This window comes from Onychostoma macrolepis, chromosome 20 (genome assembly GCF_012432095.1).
Source record: "Onychostoma macrolepis isolate SWU-2019 chromosome 20, ASM1243209v1, whole genome shotgun sequence".
Lineage (NCBI taxonomy): Eukaryota > Metazoa > Chordata > Actinopteri > Cypriniformes > Cyprinidae > Onychostoma > Onychostoma macrolepis.
Window position 1 is genome coordinate 31216408 of NC_081174.1, and position 17135 is coordinate 31233542.

The window sequence follows — 17135 nt, forward strand, 5'->3', positions numbered from 1 at the left end:
GGGCGCAGGGGGCGGGACTTGGCTGTCAATCATCCGCCGCCTCAATTTCAACCGTTAAAGGGGGCGGGGCCAAGACTGAGGGAGATGAAAATTCTAGATTGATCGGGAAATCAGAAGTAATAAAGACTCCAGATCATATTTATAATTAGTCATTTATTAAAAACTTTCAAGTCATGTTTACAAAAAAAAAAAAAAAAGAAAATGCTTATATTAGAAAAGCTCAGAAAATTACATTTTCTGGTACCGTAACAACACAAAAAACATTGCTAAAAATTTAATTGGCTTGTTAACATCCCACACTTTGGGATGTGGAGATTGTTTTTACAAAAACAGTAAATTAAATACATTAACAATTTAGTGCTATTTACACTAAAACTCTTTAGTCGACTTCCTCCATTCTAGAACTATCATCGTCGCCCTCCAGCACTGGCATATCTTCTTCAGCCGGTTGAGTAATGTCTTCTACAGCAGAGTCATCGTCATCAACGCCTGAAAGAGAAGAGATTAAATATAATTAAGTCATTTTCTCCAATGAAATTTCATTTGTGACTACACACCCTTAAAAATAAAGGTCATAGAAGAACCATTTTTGGGTTCCTATAGAACTTTTCATTGGACGGTTCTTAAAAGAACCATTTTTTTTATTAGTGTAAAGTGTTCATTAGTGTTTTTATTTGTTTTATTAATGATCTAAAGAAACTTTTTCCACTATAAATAATCTTTTGTGCATTAGAAAGCTTCCATGGATGTTAAAGTGTAAAGAGTGTAGTGGTGGACCGATATGTTTTAGCCGATAATTCCTAAAGGAACCATTTTTATTAGCGTGAAGAACATTTTAATGATCTAAAGAAACTTTTTTTTTCATTAAAAATAACTTTTAGTGCAATGGAGAGTTTCCATGGATGTTACAGGTTCTTCATGGAACCATCAAAACCGATAATGACCCTTTATTTTTAAGAGTCTAATGGTGGACCAATATGTTTTAGTAGATGATTCTTAAAAGAACCATTTTTATTGGTGTCAAAAACATTTTAATAATCTAAATAACCTTTTTCCATTAATAAAAACCTTTAGTGCAATGGAAAAGTAATGTTAAAGGTTCTTCATGGAACCATCAAAGCCAATAATGACCCTTTATTTTTAAGAGTGTAGAGGTGGACCAACATGTTTTAGTGCATAAGTCCTAAAAAATAACCATATTACATAAGTGTGAAGAAAAATGAAATGATCTTTTTTTGTTTTTGTTTTTTCCATTAAAAAGAACATTTAGTGCAATGGAAAGGTTCCATGGATGTTAAAGGTTCTTCATGGAACCATCAAAGCCAATAAAGAACCTTTATTTGGTAGACTGGTATGTTTTAGTGGGTAATTCTTGAAAGATCCATTTTAAGAACATTTTAATGATCTAAAGAAACTTTTTCCACCCCACTATGCACTGGAAAGGTTCCACTGATGTTAAAAGTTGTAGATGGCGATAATGAACTTTAATTATTAAGAGTGTAGTGGTGGACTGATTTTTTTGATGGGCGTTACCAATAACCATTAATGCATTAATAGTGCATTAATAACGGTGATATACTCTAGGCTAGTGTGTTTGCATGTATAATTTTTGTAGTCATCCAACTTACCAAGACCAAGTTTGATCATCCTGTAGATGCGGTTAGCATGTGTTTGTGGGTCTTCCAGGGTGAATCCGGAGGAGAGCAGGGCGGTTTCGAACAGAAGGATCACCAAGTCTTTCACTGCCTTGTCGTTCTTGTCAACTTCTGCTTTCTCTCTGAGCGTCTCGACGATGGGATGGACAGGGTTGATTTCTAGGTGCTTTTTAGCGGTCATGTAGCCCATGGTGGAGTTGTCTCTCAAGGCCTGAGACTTCATGATCCTCTCCATGTTGGCCGTCCATCCGTATGTGCTTGTGACGATGCAGCAAGGCGAAGCCACCAGACGGTTTGAGACAGTGACCTGTTTGGATACACTATCATTTAATGGCTCTGAAGAGTATTCACTTCAAAATCAAACGGCTAACGGCTCATACCTTCTCAATCTTTTTGTCCAGGATGTCTTTCATGATCTTGCACAAGTTCTCATATTTGGTTTTCAGCTCTTCCTGCTTCTTCTTCTCCTCGTCATCCTCGGGAAGCTCCAGACCCTCCTTGGTCACTGATAACAGGTTTTTGCCATCGTATTCCTTCAGCTGCTGTACGCAGTATTCATCGATGGGCTCGATCATGTAGATCACCTCCAGACCGGCTTTACGCAGGCGCTCCACGAAAGCAGAGTTGGCCACCTGATCTTTGGTCTCACCTTTGGAGAAGAAGAGCTAGGTTTGTAAGAAAATTACCTGTGTTAAAATAACGTTTAAAAAATGAGTTAACCAACTACTAACCAGTAATGTAGTAGATGTGCTTCTGACTGTCCTTCATGCGAGACACATAGTCCTTGAGGGAAATCATCTCGTCTCCAGAAGCCGATGTGTAATAGCGAAGCAGCTCTGAGAGTTTCTTCCTGTTCTGAGAGTCTTCATGGATGCCCAGCTACAATCGGGAAAAGCCATTTTAGCTTGGAAATATTGCAAAAATATCTATGATTTCAATAACTACTGTAAAGAGCACACACCTTGATGTTCTTGGAGAACTGCTCGTAGTACTTCTTGTAGTTGTCTTTGTCCTCGGAGAGTTCGGTGAAGAGCTCCAGGCACTTCTTGACCAGGTTTTTGCGGATGACTTTCAGGATCTTGCTCTGCTGAAGCATCTCTCTGGAGATGTTGAGCGGCAGATCCTCAGAGTCCACAACACCCTTAATGAAGTCTGGGAGGAAAGTTTAACTTGTTAACATCTGAACTCTCGGGTCATATCGATATCAAATGTATAATTTGCAAATTAATTACTGAGACACTTACTGAGATATTCTGGGATGAGCTCGTCGCAGTTGTCCATGATGAACACCCTGCGCACGTACAACTTAATGTTGTTTCTCTTCTTCTTGTTCTCGAAAAGATCAAAAGAGGCTCTTCTGGGGACAAACAATAGAGCGCGGAACTCCAGTTGGCCCTCAACTGAGAAGTGCTGCAACAACAAGACGATTGGTGGTTTAAAAACAAGACGATTGGTGGTTTAAAAACAAAATGATTGGTGGCTTAATCATCTAGTCTACTCAATAAGAACTCCATCCATTTTTGACTCAGTATTCCTACCAACCTTAACAGCCAGGTGATCCTCCCAGTCGTTGCTCAAACTCTTGTAGAATTCGCCGTACTCCTCGTTAGTGATGTCATCAGGGTTACGGGTCCAAATGGGCTTGGTCTTGTTGAGCTCCTGAGCATCAATGTACTTTTCCTTGACCTTCTTCTTCCTCTTGTTCTGGCCATCTTTGGTGTCTTCATCTTCATCAGCGCCCAAGTCCTCAATCTTGGGTTTGTCTTTGTCATCGCCGGCCGCCACCTCCTCCTCCTTTTCTCCTTCTTCAAGGTCAACCTCTTTCTCTCTCTGTTTCTCAACCTGCAAGATGAGAATTGATGCTTTATTTGTTCAAGCTGAGAGGAACCAAGGTTTGCAGTTCTGGTACCAAAGTACAAGCACTTACGAAGAGTGTAATGGGGTAACCGATGAACTGAGAGTGTTTCTTCACAACTTCTTTGACGCGCTTCTCCTCAACATATTCGGATTGATCCTCTTTAAGGTGGAGAATGACTTTGGTGCCACGTCCGAGGGATGGGCCTGCAATTCCAAAGCAAATGCATATGTCAAGTTCCAGTACTTTTAGACTAAAAAAAACACAATAAAACACTTATGAGGGCTCATACCGTTGTCTGGCTTCACTGTGAAGGAACCACCAGCTGCAGATTCCCAGATGTACTGCTCGTCATCGTTGTGTTTAGTGATGACCGTGACTTTCTCGGCCACCAAGTAGGCAGAATAGAAGCCCACTCCAAACTGGCCGATCATGGAAATGTCCGCTCCGGCCTGCAGAGCCTCCATGAAGGCCTTCGTGCCGGATTTGGCGATGGTTCCCAGGTTGTTGATGAGGTCAGCTTTGGTCATGCCGATGCCGGTGTCGATGATTGTGAGCGTGCGCTCTTTCTGATCAGGGGTGAGTTCAATCTTAAGGTCCTTGCATGAGTCGAGTTTGCTTGGGTCTGTCAAGCTCTCGTATCTGATCTTGTCCAATGCCTGTTTTGAAGATATGCATTGTTTTTATTGTGAATTTTGGAACAAATGCTGGTGCATAAATGGAGAATGCACTGATTGACTTACATCTGAAGAGTTGGAGATGAGCTCTCTGAGGAAGATCTCTTTGTTGGAATAGAAGGTGTTGATGATCAGAGACATCAGCTGAGCGATCTCAGCCTGGAAGGCAAAGGTCTCTGCTTCCTCCTCCATCATGGGCTGCGTGGCGTTCTCGGGCATCTGCATAAAAGATAAGGATTATAAATAAGGATTCTGGAATATAAAGCGTTACATTTAATTTATTTAATTTAAATAGATTTCTGAGCATTGTCTGTCCTTTAGTAATTTTTATTAAATATATATGTTGGAATGTCACCTGTTTTTTTAATAATTATTTTATATTCCTCTGATACAACAAAATATTTTTATTTAAATAGTTCGGTGGTACAATATTCTACTTATGCTCTCATTACTTGCATCACTGCATTATAAATCGCTCACATTTTTACTAATTAAAGGTTTCAACTAAATATTTCAAGAAAAATATATATTAACTTTGGTACTTTGTCAAAATCAGTGTTATTTTAGAATCATTGAGATACTAGTTTTTAATTTTTAATTATATTTTTAGATTTTTCGTGCACTTTCATGTTTATTTAAGTTAAAGTTTTAGTAATTTTGTTGTGCATTTTTGCTGTTTTAAAATATGTCTTTATAGCATTTATTCATTCATGATTTTTATTTCAGCTTTAGTTATTGTAGTACTAGTACATCAAGTCATATTTTATTTTGTTATTATTTGGTAACATTTTTTATTTTTTTATTTTATAGATTTAATTTTAATTTTAGTTAACTATAATAATCCAGTTAAAAATACAGATATATTTATTCTTACTAAGTGATATTTGAATAATTGCAATTAAATAATCTGCAAGGTCACAAATATTTCATACTATAAATGTTCTGTGGTGCAATGCTTTTATTACTTTCATCACTACATCCTAAAATTTCTATGAATTAAAACTGCAGATTATTCTAAACTAAAAAGGTGAAAATAAAGGTTATATATTGGCAGTTTTTCAAAATGCAAGTAAATTACTTGTATCTTTGGCCAAAAGCCTTTAAACTTTGAATGAATGATAATAAAGCAACAGCTGATCCCATTGAATCAGCAGCACATGTCCAGCACCTGTCACTACGGTTTTAAAGGAGGAGTGTCACATGTCACAGAAGCAGAAGGCAAATGGTGCAATCATGCCAACTAAAGTATCTTTATACCCCATTTTTGGGGGTTTTACTAATGTTTAAAGGGGGACTTTTCATAATAAAATGACCTATTTTCATTTTTAATTACTCTGGTTTAAGAAATTGTCTGAAAGGCCACAGCTGTCATTAGGCTTCTCCTAGAGCCGGCATGCTTGCAGACATGTGCTCTTAGCTTCTATATGAAACCCATTGAATTTGCTTACATTTTTTGGCTTTAATTTTGAATGTGAGGATTTGAAATAATTAGTTATGTTGTAAAATTGAGAAAATGCAACTCCATAAAGAAATAAAACATAAAATAAAAATAAACACAATATTTACCATTAATGCCATTCAAATGATTCTATATTCTGATAGAATTTTAACATATTTTTAAAGCATTAAATTTTAATTTTAAATTCAAAAAAAAAAAAAAAACAGTGCAAATCGCAAATTTAATGTATGGAATTTCATTCCTCTTACCTTGATGATTGTCTTCTGTATAAAACGTCAGTGCAAAAAGTCTTCTGGCGTATATAGAGATCTACTCCACTGGAGTTTGTTGAGCTGTGCTCTCTGGCGTTGACTTCTCGTCGCTGCTTTGCTTTATCTGCTGAGCATTGGGCCTTCTTCAGCCTTTATATACTTGTGAGCAAAGTTTCTCGAAACCCCCATTGAGAAGGTTCCAGAAGGAATGTCCACTAGAGTAAGGAGGGGTGATAGAGAGCTAAAGTAAGACCGGCGGGCCGTGTGTGCGAGACGAGGCGAGGCGAGTCCACTACCATATACCCCTTTTGTCCTTTTTGGGGAAGGGAGTCACAGGAGGTGTCTGTCAATCAAGGCCAGAACGTTCCGGGTGTCACATGGGCCGGTCAGCGAGCGAATCTCGAATGCTCATTGGCTGCGTAAGATTGCAAAACATCACAGGCTTTGAATTGAGGTGGCTGAATTCACACGAGCCACCTGTGAGATAAAGGTTCCCATGCATTCTGATGCATTCTTGCAGGCCTTCCTTAACCTCCTTGTGTTGAAATTATGGCCCAGTTGTGTTGTGAGTCAATGACCCCCACTGTTTTCATTTATCATTTATTTGCTCAGTTGTTCCAAAGCTGTGTGAGTTTCTTTCTTCTGTTGAGCACAAAAGGAGAATGTTTGTTGCTCAAAACCTCATTTTAATGCAACTAGATCATCTAATTATATTTCCTTGACTATCCTTAGAAAGAAAGCTACTTATGGTGATTTGCTGGCCCAATTGATTGGAATGTGCTACAAAAGTTATTGAAACTAGAGACAAATATTCCAGTATGTGCATTTATAAAATTACTAGTAAGTGCTCTGACCTCGACGTGTAAATGTTTTAACTGAGATTCTTTTTCTTTTATGTGTTTTATGTATTGTAATATATGTTTCTCAGGAGATATTAATTTTCCTGCCAGTCTGTTATTGAAAATAAGAACTTTTTCTTAATTAACTTAAATGAAGGTTAAATAAATAAATAAACCAAACAATTGACGGTATAGCCATTGACTTCCACAGTATGGAAAAAATATTTGAATGGAATTCAGTGGCTACCAGCAGCTTACCAACATTCTTCAAAATAAAAAAAAATAAAATAAAAAAAGTATGAACAAATGCTTAAAAAAAAAACAAAAAAAAAATTGGGTCAGTTTGATCTGTTATGTTCAAAATTAGCTGCACAGACAAAAAAATAAAAACATTTTTGGATGTTCTTATTTTTTTTATTGGGTAATGACACTTTTGTAGCGACTATTCACATACTGCTTTGCAAATGACTACAGCAGTATTTGCACTTATGTGTAAAAGGCATTTATCGCTATTTGTATTCGGCGTAAATACATAGATGTAAATAAACCTCCTTTTGAGGCTAAAATGGGTTTCTCACCCTTATTGTCAGCTAAAAAAAAAAAAAAAAAATCCAGCTCTTATAAGTGAATTATAAGTGCGTACCTCACGCTTATTTTCAGTGCAGACTAACTGAGATCGAAAAAATAACAACCAAAAAAATCAGATCTCTTTTTTTTTTTTTTTTTGGATGATTGCATTGAAGCCAATGGGGCTCAATATGACTAAACATCAAAGTAGTAACCAAAGTTTGTGCAGCCTTTCCAAAACACAACTGTGTCGAAATGTTGAATGCATTAGCAAAACGAAAAAAAAAATACTATAGTAATTCATAGTAAAAACTGTAGTGAACCATGCTATAGTAAAGTAATGTGTTGTGGTGATTCTATAGTTGCTGTGATAATATAACAACTATAGTAATATAAACAAATGACTTTACCCAATACTATACTAAGTTTTCTACAACTATAGGGTATATTACACTACAATACACTACAGTTTACTGTAGTAAAAACTAAAGTATACTACAGTATTTTTTTTACAGTTTATCAGTTTATAGTTAATATGCTGCTGTAGCATTCATTAACAAAGTGTTGTAAATATTATAATATATACTGTAGGCCTGTAATACACATAACTATAAGCTACTATAGTATTTTTTCAAGTGGGTCAAGGCAAGCGTATTTTATTTTTAATACAACTTTCAAGCAAAACATTTGGCTAAAACAGGTTTGGAACATCTTGAGGGTGAGTAAACGATGACAGATTTTCATTTTTGGGTGAACTGTACCTTTAAGTAAAAAGGAAGAAACCTAAGATGGTCTTGAGACAAAATGCACAGATAAATAATCTAATGCATGACATTCACATGCAGTCGAGTGGCTTGTTTTGGGCTCAGTAGTGTGTGGATGTGCTGAGTGGAGTCTGGAACACTTCAGTCCAGTCTTCTTTAGCTGCAGTGGTTGACCAGAGGAGGCACTGCAGTGTTTTCCAGCACTTTCCTTTACATAAACAAGTACAGTGTGTTTCACAGGCGTTTCTAGAAGCACACACTCCGATTAACTCACCAGAGGTCCATCCTGGTTTATATTTGCCGATATTTCACTCTTATAATGAGCAGTAACTTCTTGCAGCAGCTAGTGGGGATTTAATCTGTTTAGAAGTGACGGACAAGATACTATGCAGTCACATTATTATGTTACTTTTATACTCTCATTTAAATCATGCTTGAAATATAACAAGTATGAATGTACATACTTTGACAGCTTCATATAGTAAGGGCTCAAAAGCTAATATTTTTGTCAAATGCGATTAGTTTGCATCTTCTATCTTCACTTTTTCTCGACGCACATGGCACGTCGTGCGTCATGAATATTAATTACGTTACGTGACATTCAACGTAGCAAGCGAATTAACTCAGTTATGTATAATATAATATAATAATCTGGCCAAATATATATTTAAATGCTTTTTACAAATATATTTATGTTTTTAAAATATATAAAATATTTTAAAATTGCCAAAAATATAATTGTAAATATAGGATAAAGGCATTACATTCGGATTATTTCTGTTTTCATGTCTTAAAAATGTTAAGAATGTTAATGTGCATCAATAATCAGTAACTACGGCAAAAATAAATAAATGCTTTTAAAAATATATTTATAAATTTACAAAATATTTTAAAATAGCCAAAAATATATTTGTAAATTAATTTATTTGTAGAAAATATTTTGACGTTAATATATTTTGAAAACATATTTAATTTTTTTTTTTTGGATAATGCAACGATCAGCTGTGTCTTTCTTCTGTATTCTTTGATGTGTATTAATTTGCATGTTTAGTGTAAATGTCACATCCGCACAGAAGTGGAAAAATACGCATAAATCGGGCATTTTTAAAATCGATTTATTTTGACCAGAAGTGACAATAAAAGGCATTATATTCGGATTATTTATGTTTTTATGTCTTAAAAATGTTAAGAATGTTAATGTGCATCAATAATCGTCAAAAACCAGTAACTACGGCAAAAATAAATAAATAAATCTGGCCAAATATATATTTAAATACTTAAAAAAAGATATATATATATATATATATATGTTTTTAAAATACACAAAATATTTTAAAAAGGGCAAAAATATATTTGTGAATAAAGCTATTTGTAGAAAATATTTAAAACATATTTAAGGTTTTCTTTTGTATAATGCAACGATAGAACAGCTGTGTCTTTCTTCTGTATCCTCCCATCTAAAAGTTGCGTGAACGCGCAGCGCTGTCGGTCTCGCGCAGAGGAGGAGGAGGGGCGCGCGCATGCTCGTGCATGAAGCGGAATGAATACTAATGTGGAAGATGGCGGCGGAGGGAGGTGGGAAGGAGGCGAACGAAATTAAAACTCAATTCAGCACACGGGAGGGTGTCTATAAACTCCTGCCGAACTCCGAGTACAGCCGGCCGAACCGCGTGCCGTTCAACTCGCAGGGCTCGAACCCGGTCAAAGTCTCGTTCGCGAACGTGAACGATCAGTCCGGTAACGGCGAGAGAATCTGTTTCAATGTGGGCCGGGAGCTTTACTTTTACATTTATAAAGGCGTCAGGAAGGTAACGGCTTGACAGCTAATGGAACTCTTTCGTCAGCTTTAAATGAGTTTATGTCAATAAAACTGACACATGCATGTGCAAAAATAAGTGTGCATTGGTCAAGAAAAGTGACCAGTTTTTAAATAATGTTTACAAGTTGCACGTAAACACACCGTGCATTCGCTGATTTCCAGCAGATCCAGAGTTGTGCGCGCGGTTAAAGTGGGAAACCTGTTGCATGATGTTTAAATACAGATTGCAATCTAGAACATAGTTCGTAGTCATTGTTTTGGAGCAGATCTGGAGTTATGCATGATGTTTGCGGCTCTGTGTTGCAAAGGCTTTTGAGTGTATAGTTAGTGTATAGTGTGCACAGTTACAATCCAACTAAAATAATTTCGTTCACTGATTTCTAGGGTTATGCCTAAAGTGCACGTGGTGAACTTTTGCATTATGTGGTAATTATATAAACAAAAGTTTAAAACTCAGATTATATGCTAATGCATTTTAGAATACATATTTGCTGATTTTAATTTTTTTTTTTTTTTGCACAGATCCAGAGTTATGCATGAGGATTTGGGTGGATTATAATTCAATAATTTATGTTTACAGCATCATTTGCAAATAATTAATGTAAATGCAACCTAAAATATGCTGTGCATTAACTGCCTTAGGGCAGGTCCAGTGCTTATGTGTAATGATTACTTTATGTAAATACTTTTCAAAGTGCAGTTTATATGCTAATGCATCCTACAATATAATGCACATTCACTGATTTTTGCACAGTTATGCATGAGTTTTGGGGTGTGTTACCTGTTGCATTGTGTTGAAAAGGCTGTTGAGTGCAAACTATTTTGTTTACAATACCATTAACATGTAAAGTGCATTTAAAGTATGCACTCTGTTATTTTACAGGCAGATTTTGGCGTATGCATGAGGTTTGGGTGGGTAACCTGTTGCATGATGTTGCAAAGGGTCCTGAATAATATTATTCTCTAATTTGTGTTTACAGCATCATTTGCAAATAATTTTAAATGCACGCAAGTGCAGCCCAGAATATACTGTGCATTATCTGATTCAGATACAGATCATGCATTAATTGGTCAGTGAGACCGAGATCTTTAATTGCAAATCATGCTTTCTTTAGCCTAACATCATGCATGTGAAAATATTAAAATGCTGCCTATTTCTGATGTCACCAGGCCGCTGACATGAGCAAACCCGTAGACAAGCGGATATATAAGGGAACGCTTCCCACGTGTCACGACTCCAATGCGTTGACAGCCACGGCGGAGAGCGTCTCGCTGCTGGTGGGCTTTTCTGCAGGGCAAGTACAGCTCATTGACCCCATCAAAAAGGAAACCAGCAAACTTTTTAATGAAGACGTGAGTCCTGAACTCCATTCTAGCAACTTATTTAAGATTAAACCTAAACAGTTTTAATCTAGTTGTTAAGTCCGTGATCTGGACTAGATCAAATTTTTGGGTTTCTGACTGAAAAATGACATTAATTAAGTGATTTAAGGTTTTTATGTTAAAGAAGATCAATTTTACTGTCTTTCTAATAGAATTAAATGTATATTTTTTAAGTTTTACAAAATAAATACTTTATATTAAGAAAATGAAATCTGTTTTAGGACCATTATTTTATTTTTTTACATTTTATTTTATTTATTATTATTAGTATTTTATTTTTTGCAACAACACAGATTTGACCTTGTTGTGAAGTCCGTGATCTGAGCTACACATAAGAGTGTTAAAAAAAGTTATGTGACTTAAGGCTTTTATCTTAATTTGCTAAATTGTATTGTCTTTGCATAAATTCTAAAAATTTATTTTCAAATTTGTTTTAAATAAATTATATTTTACACAAAGAAAATGAAATAAATTTTGTTATTACCATTAAGTCACAGTAAAAAAACAAAACAATAATAATAATATGATTTAAAGCTTTTGTTAAAATGCTAAATTTGAGATATATATATATATATATATATATCTATTAGAAATAAATTGTTAAATTAAGTACAATAAAATTAATCAAAATGTTTATTTTACATTAATAAAATGAATTGGATTTTCGCAACAACACCGATTTAACGTGGTTGTGACGTTAGTGATCTAGCATAAATGACAGTAAAAAAACAACAACAAAATAAGCTAATTATGTGATTTACGGCTTTTATTTTAACGATGCTAAATTTTATTGCCTTTGTAATAAATATTTTTTTAATTTTCAATATTAAATAAATGAATAAATAAATAATATTTTATATTAAGAAAATTAAATCTATTTTAGCACCATTTAGATTTTTTTTTATTTTATTGTTTTTGTATAGTTTGTAACAACATTTAAATCTATTTTTGGACCTTTTTTGCATCTTTTGTAATTCTGCTTCTCTCTTTTTTGTTTCTGTTCTAACAGAGACTAATCGACAAAACCACGGTGACGTGTTTAAAGTGGGTCCCGGGTTCAGAGAGTCTGTTCCTGGTGGCTCATGGGAGCGGTTGTTTGTACCTGTACAATGTGGAGCACACCTGTGGAACGACTCCGCCGCATTACCAGCTCCTAAAGCAAGGCGAGAGCTACGCCATACACACCGGCAAGAGCAAAACGGCCCGCAATCCTCTCCTCCGCTGGACGGTGGGCGAAGGCGCGGTTAACGAATTTGCTTTCTCGCCCGACGGAAAGTTTCTGGCCTGCGTCAGTCAGGATGGATTCCTTCGCGTCTTCAGCTTTGACGCGACAGAGCTGCAATGCACAATGAAAAGCTACTTCGGTGGGCTATTGTGCGTTTGCTGGAGCCCCGACGGACGATTCATCGTAACCGGCGGGGAAGACGATCTCGTTACGGTCTGGTCGTTTTCGGACGCCAGGGTCGTTGCTCGCGGACGAGGGCACAAATCGTGGGTGAGCGTCGTAGCGTTCGATCATTGCATCACTAGCGTTCAGGATTGCGACGCGCCGGCGGAGTTTAGCGGAAGTGACGAAGACTTCCATGACAACGCGCAATTCAACGGAAATCGTGAACGGGCGAATAGTGCGCAATCAAGACTATCCAAACGAAACTCTACGAACGGTAGCGTGACGTACCGGTTTGGCTCGGTCGGTCAGGACACTCAGCTATGCTTATGGGACCTTACAGAAGACGTTCTGTTTCCGTTATCCAGAACGAGGACTCAAACGAACGCAATGAGCGCAGAAACCGGCGCTAACGGAAACAATAGCGCGAACTCTTCGTTACCGCGTTCGAATAGTTTGCAACACTCAACAGGCAGCAGCCCAAACAGCAACAAACCAACCAGCATAGTAGACAGCGCTTTGATCGCGACAGGTGTCAGCAAATTCGCAACGTTAGCTTTGCACGAAGTGCGTAAGGAGCGGAATCAGGAAAAGGAGCACAAACGCAATCACAGCATAAGCTACATTAGCAACAAGAGCAGCGACAAGCTCAACCAGATCATCGGCGCACGAGCGGCTAAAACGGACGTTGCGAAGTCGCTGGGAACGACCTCGTGTCCGCGCATGGAGGAAATCCCGCTGCTGGAGCCGCTGGTTTGTAAGAAAATCGCCCACGAGAGACTCACGGTGTTGATCTTCCTCGAGGACTGTTTGGTCACTGCCTGCCAGGAGGGATTCGTTTGCACGTGGGCACGACCTGGAAAAGTGGTGAGTAGCGACTTTTGGGTTGAGTTTAGTGTGCGATGTTATTAGTATGTGCTGAAAATGTTCCATTCGAGTTGTAGATGAGTTTGTTTCTTCATCAGAGAAATGTAGCATTGCATCACTAGCTATGTTTCCATCCACCTACACTGTAAAAAAAAAAAAATTTAGCAAACTTAAAAAAATTAAGGAGACCAGTTTTCTCAAATTATTTTTTTAGGAGATTTTTTGAGTTTTTCAACTTTTTGTTGTATAAACTTAAAACAACAAGTTGAGAAAATTCAAAAATCTGCTGATGCTGGTTGCCTTAAATTTTTTAAGTTTGCTCAACTTTTTTTTTTTTTTTTTTTTTTACAGTGCTGTAAAAAATCAAAAGCCGAGAGAACTTAAATGCTTAAGGCAACCAGCTTCAGCGGATTTTTGAGTTTTCTCAACTTTTTGTTGTATAAACTTAAAAAAAACAAGTTGAGAAAACTCAAAAATCTGCTGAAGCTGGTTGCCTTAAATTTTTTGTTTGCTTAACTTTTTTTTTTTTTTTTTACAGTGTATTTTTATGTGCATTTTGGAATATCACATTAAATGCTGGATGAAAATGCCAAGATGCACATAAATTCTAAAAATGTGCATTAAAAACTTATGCGCACAATTGAGAAGGATACATTTTTTATCCGATATGAAAAAATGTGCATAAACTACGATGGAAACACATTTACCGAATAAATTCCTACATGCGCATCAAAAGAAGTCATGTGACTTTGCACAATGGGACGGGATAACGTGACTAACCAGCGGACTTATCTCGTTCACAGCATCTGAAATGTTGTTACGGTTGTTCTGAAATGTATCTATCGTCAAAGTATTTCTGCATTTTGTCTTCCAAGACTGCGTTCCCAAACAGCAGCATCCGCCTTCGAAAGCAATGACCGCATTTATTGTGTTTCTTCTGCTAGCTCTGAGATGCAAGTAATTTATTATATATGAAAATTATTATATACAGTGACTTCTTCTACTTTTCTTAGTGATATATTGTGCCGGTTGATCGGGAAGTGGTGATTTTGTTCTCTTTGACTCTTTGGATGGAAACGGTGCTTTATTCACAAATAACATAGGTAGTGTCTCAGCAATGGATGCTCTGCAGTGAATGGGTGCCGTCAGAATGAGAGTCCAAACAGCTGATAAAAACATCACAATAATCCACAGCACTCCAGTCCATCAGTTAACATCTGGAGAAGACAAAAGCTGAAACACATCCAGCATTAAGAAGTTTTTAAATTCCAAACCATCCATAATCCATTACCAAAAAATATTTTTAAGAAGGTTTAGCTAACATTCCCATGAAGTTAAGAAAACATTATTTCTGAATGTTTTCTAAATGTTCAAAACGTCCAGTTTTTAAAACATTTTAGTTTGGTTATGTGAAAAGTTAGGGGAACGTTCCATTTTAATAATTTTGCAAACATCATGAGAATGTTACTTTTGAATGTTCTCTGAATGTTCTGAAACAAGTGTAACATTTGAACATTTAGATGAACGTCCAAAATGAAACATTTAAGTAAAAAAGTTCCATGAACAATGTATAAATAATGTTTTGAGAACATTATTAAAGACCAGATAACTTTGAATGAACGTTCTATTAATGTTACTTGAAGAACGTTTGTTCATAACGTTGAGAGAACCTTGTCAGAACATTCTGATAACATTCCCTGTAGGGTTGGGTATCGTTTTTTGTTTTTTTTCCGATACCGGTGCCAAATCAATACTTTTAAAACGGTTCCGGTGCCTGAACAGATACTTATAAAAAAATAAATAAATGAATAAATTAAAAAATTCATTAGCACTATAAACACATGATGTCTGTTTCATTCATACTGGACTCCAGAGGGCGCCCTCCTACAGAAAATCCACATATCCAGTCACAGAAGTAGCATAACTCATGATGCTCCAGGAAATCCCCAATATGGACAAAGGCATCCCTATCACTGTAACTGAATGAACAGAAGCTATAAACGTTTTGAATGATAAAACAAAGACAATAAACACTTGTGCACAGATTTAAAATTACTATATTTGTCAATTAATTTGAAATTTTGGGGTGGGTAAGATTTTTTAAAATGCTTTTGAAAGAAACCCCTCCTGCTCACCGAGGCTGCAATTATTTGATCAAAAATACAGTAAAAATTGTGAAATATTATTATAATTTAAAGTAACTCTTCTCTGTGTGAATGTGTTAAACTGTAATTTATTTCTGTGATGCGCAGCTGTATTTTCAGCATCATTACTGCAGTCTTCAGTGTCACATGATCTTCAGAAATCATTCTAATATGCTGATTTACTGCGCAAGAAACATTTCTGATTATTATCAATGTTGAAAACAGCACAATATTTTTGTGGAAACTGTGATGCGTTTTATTTTTCAGGATTCACAGATGAATAGAAAGTTCAAAAGAACAGCATTTATTTGAAATAGAAACATTATAAATGTCTTATTAATTTCTTTCAAAAAAAACCTCTCTTGTCTTCTTTTTTTGTCTCTTTAGGGTCTGTTGTCGTCCCAAAACCCAGCCAACTCTCCCAGCGGGACGGTCGTATAGCTGCTCTAACTGGACCTTCAGACGCATTGTATCAGTCGTGTCATGTTTGCTGAGGAACACGCATTTATTATTCATGCCGAAGCCTGTCAAGATCATATTTCACCCTAAAATGAACAAAGAAAAATGTTTGCATAAACAAAACGGACCATTAAGATTTTATGCATTATTTTCATGACAATTAAACACACTTTCAGTCTGATTCTTGTTACTGTGATGCAATATATCGTGAAATACAAATGTAAGTACCATAATAGTATTTAATGTACAGTATGCTGAGTTTAATTAAAAGCAAAATGATTCTGTCCAAACAGGATGGTTTTCACTACTGTATGTTTTTCACATTTCAATAAGCTACTGAGAATTGCGGAAATGTGTGTAATTGTCATGAAAATAATGAAAACGAATGGTCATTTGGGATGAAATATGACGTTCTCGGCAGGTTTTGAGAGTCAAACTGATGTTCGGTATTTTCAGTAATTAGTTTTGTTCCCTCTTGCTTCATTATGTGTTTTATAACTACCATAGTTCACAGAATCGCAGTCCATTCCTTCCACATTCGTGACGGTCCTCCGTTTGTCCTCACTGGATTTCTGAGATCAGAACAAACAGACTGTCGAGGTGTTTTGCACTGATTGTTGAAACTGTTTTTCTCATAATTGCATTGGAACAAAAACATGCTGGAAGTCGCTGATGCGTTTCGGTAACGGCGTGATGCTTTGCTCCGTCAGCGCTGGATGTTGCAATCAAACTTTTGTTCAAGAGTGAAAAATCATTTGCACTAAACAATTAGAAGAAAATGGCTTTACAAATGTTTGGAGTCGTAAAGGACTCCCTGGAAATGCTGTAAAAGTATAAAGAGAACTAGATATCTTTTCTGAACATTTATTTTAATATTGTTTCAAATGAAACGGGTTATTGTACAATGTGTAAATATTGTAAATTACGGATTTATGATGGATTGAAATAATAATTACACAAAATAGAAAACAGTTGTATTTCTAATACAGAGGAATATATATATATATAT

General features: G+C 36.2%; 2 protein-coding genes across 5 annotated transcripts; one reads left to right on the forward strand and one right to left on the reverse strand.

Annotated features, from left to right (window-relative positions):
- Positions 1–162: 162 nt before the first annotated feature.
- Positions 163–6453, reverse strand: LOC131526592 (heat shock protein HSP 90-alpha 1). The gene is made up of 11 exons (XM_058754940.1): positions 5895–6453; positions 4254–4406; positions 3803–4169; positions 3583–3716; positions 3198–3497; positions 2900–3065; positions 2617–2807; positions 2387–2534; positions 2036–2304; positions 1629–1962; positions 163–489 (listed from the first exon to the last, which is right to left on the reverse strand). The coding sequence occupies exons 2-11, from the start codon at positions 4404–4406 to the stop codon at positions 380–382; spliced, it is 2172 nt and encodes a 723-aa protein (XP_058610923.1). The 5' UTR covers positions 5895–6453; the 3' UTR covers positions 163–379.
- Positions 6454–9557: 3104 nt separating this feature from the next.
- wdr20b (WD repeat domain 20b) lies at positions 9558–17135 on the forward strand. 4 transcript variants are annotated; one of them, XM_058756781.1, is made up of 4 exons: positions 9570–9875; positions 11057–11239; positions 12279–13523; positions 16055–17135. In XM_058756781.1, the coding sequence occupies exons 1-4, from the start codon at positions 9618–9620 to the stop codon at positions 16106–16108; spliced, it is 1740 nt and encodes a 579-aa protein (XP_058612764.1). In that variant the 5' UTR covers positions 9570–9617; the 3' UTR covers positions 16109–17135. The 4 variants fall into 4 exon arrangements, with proteins under 4 accessions (XP_058612767.1, XP_058612764.1, XP_058612766.1 ...); XM_058756783.1 differs by having other exon boundaries at positions 9618–9642; XM_058756782.1 differs by lacking the exon at positions 9570–9875 and adding an exon at positions 9896–10798.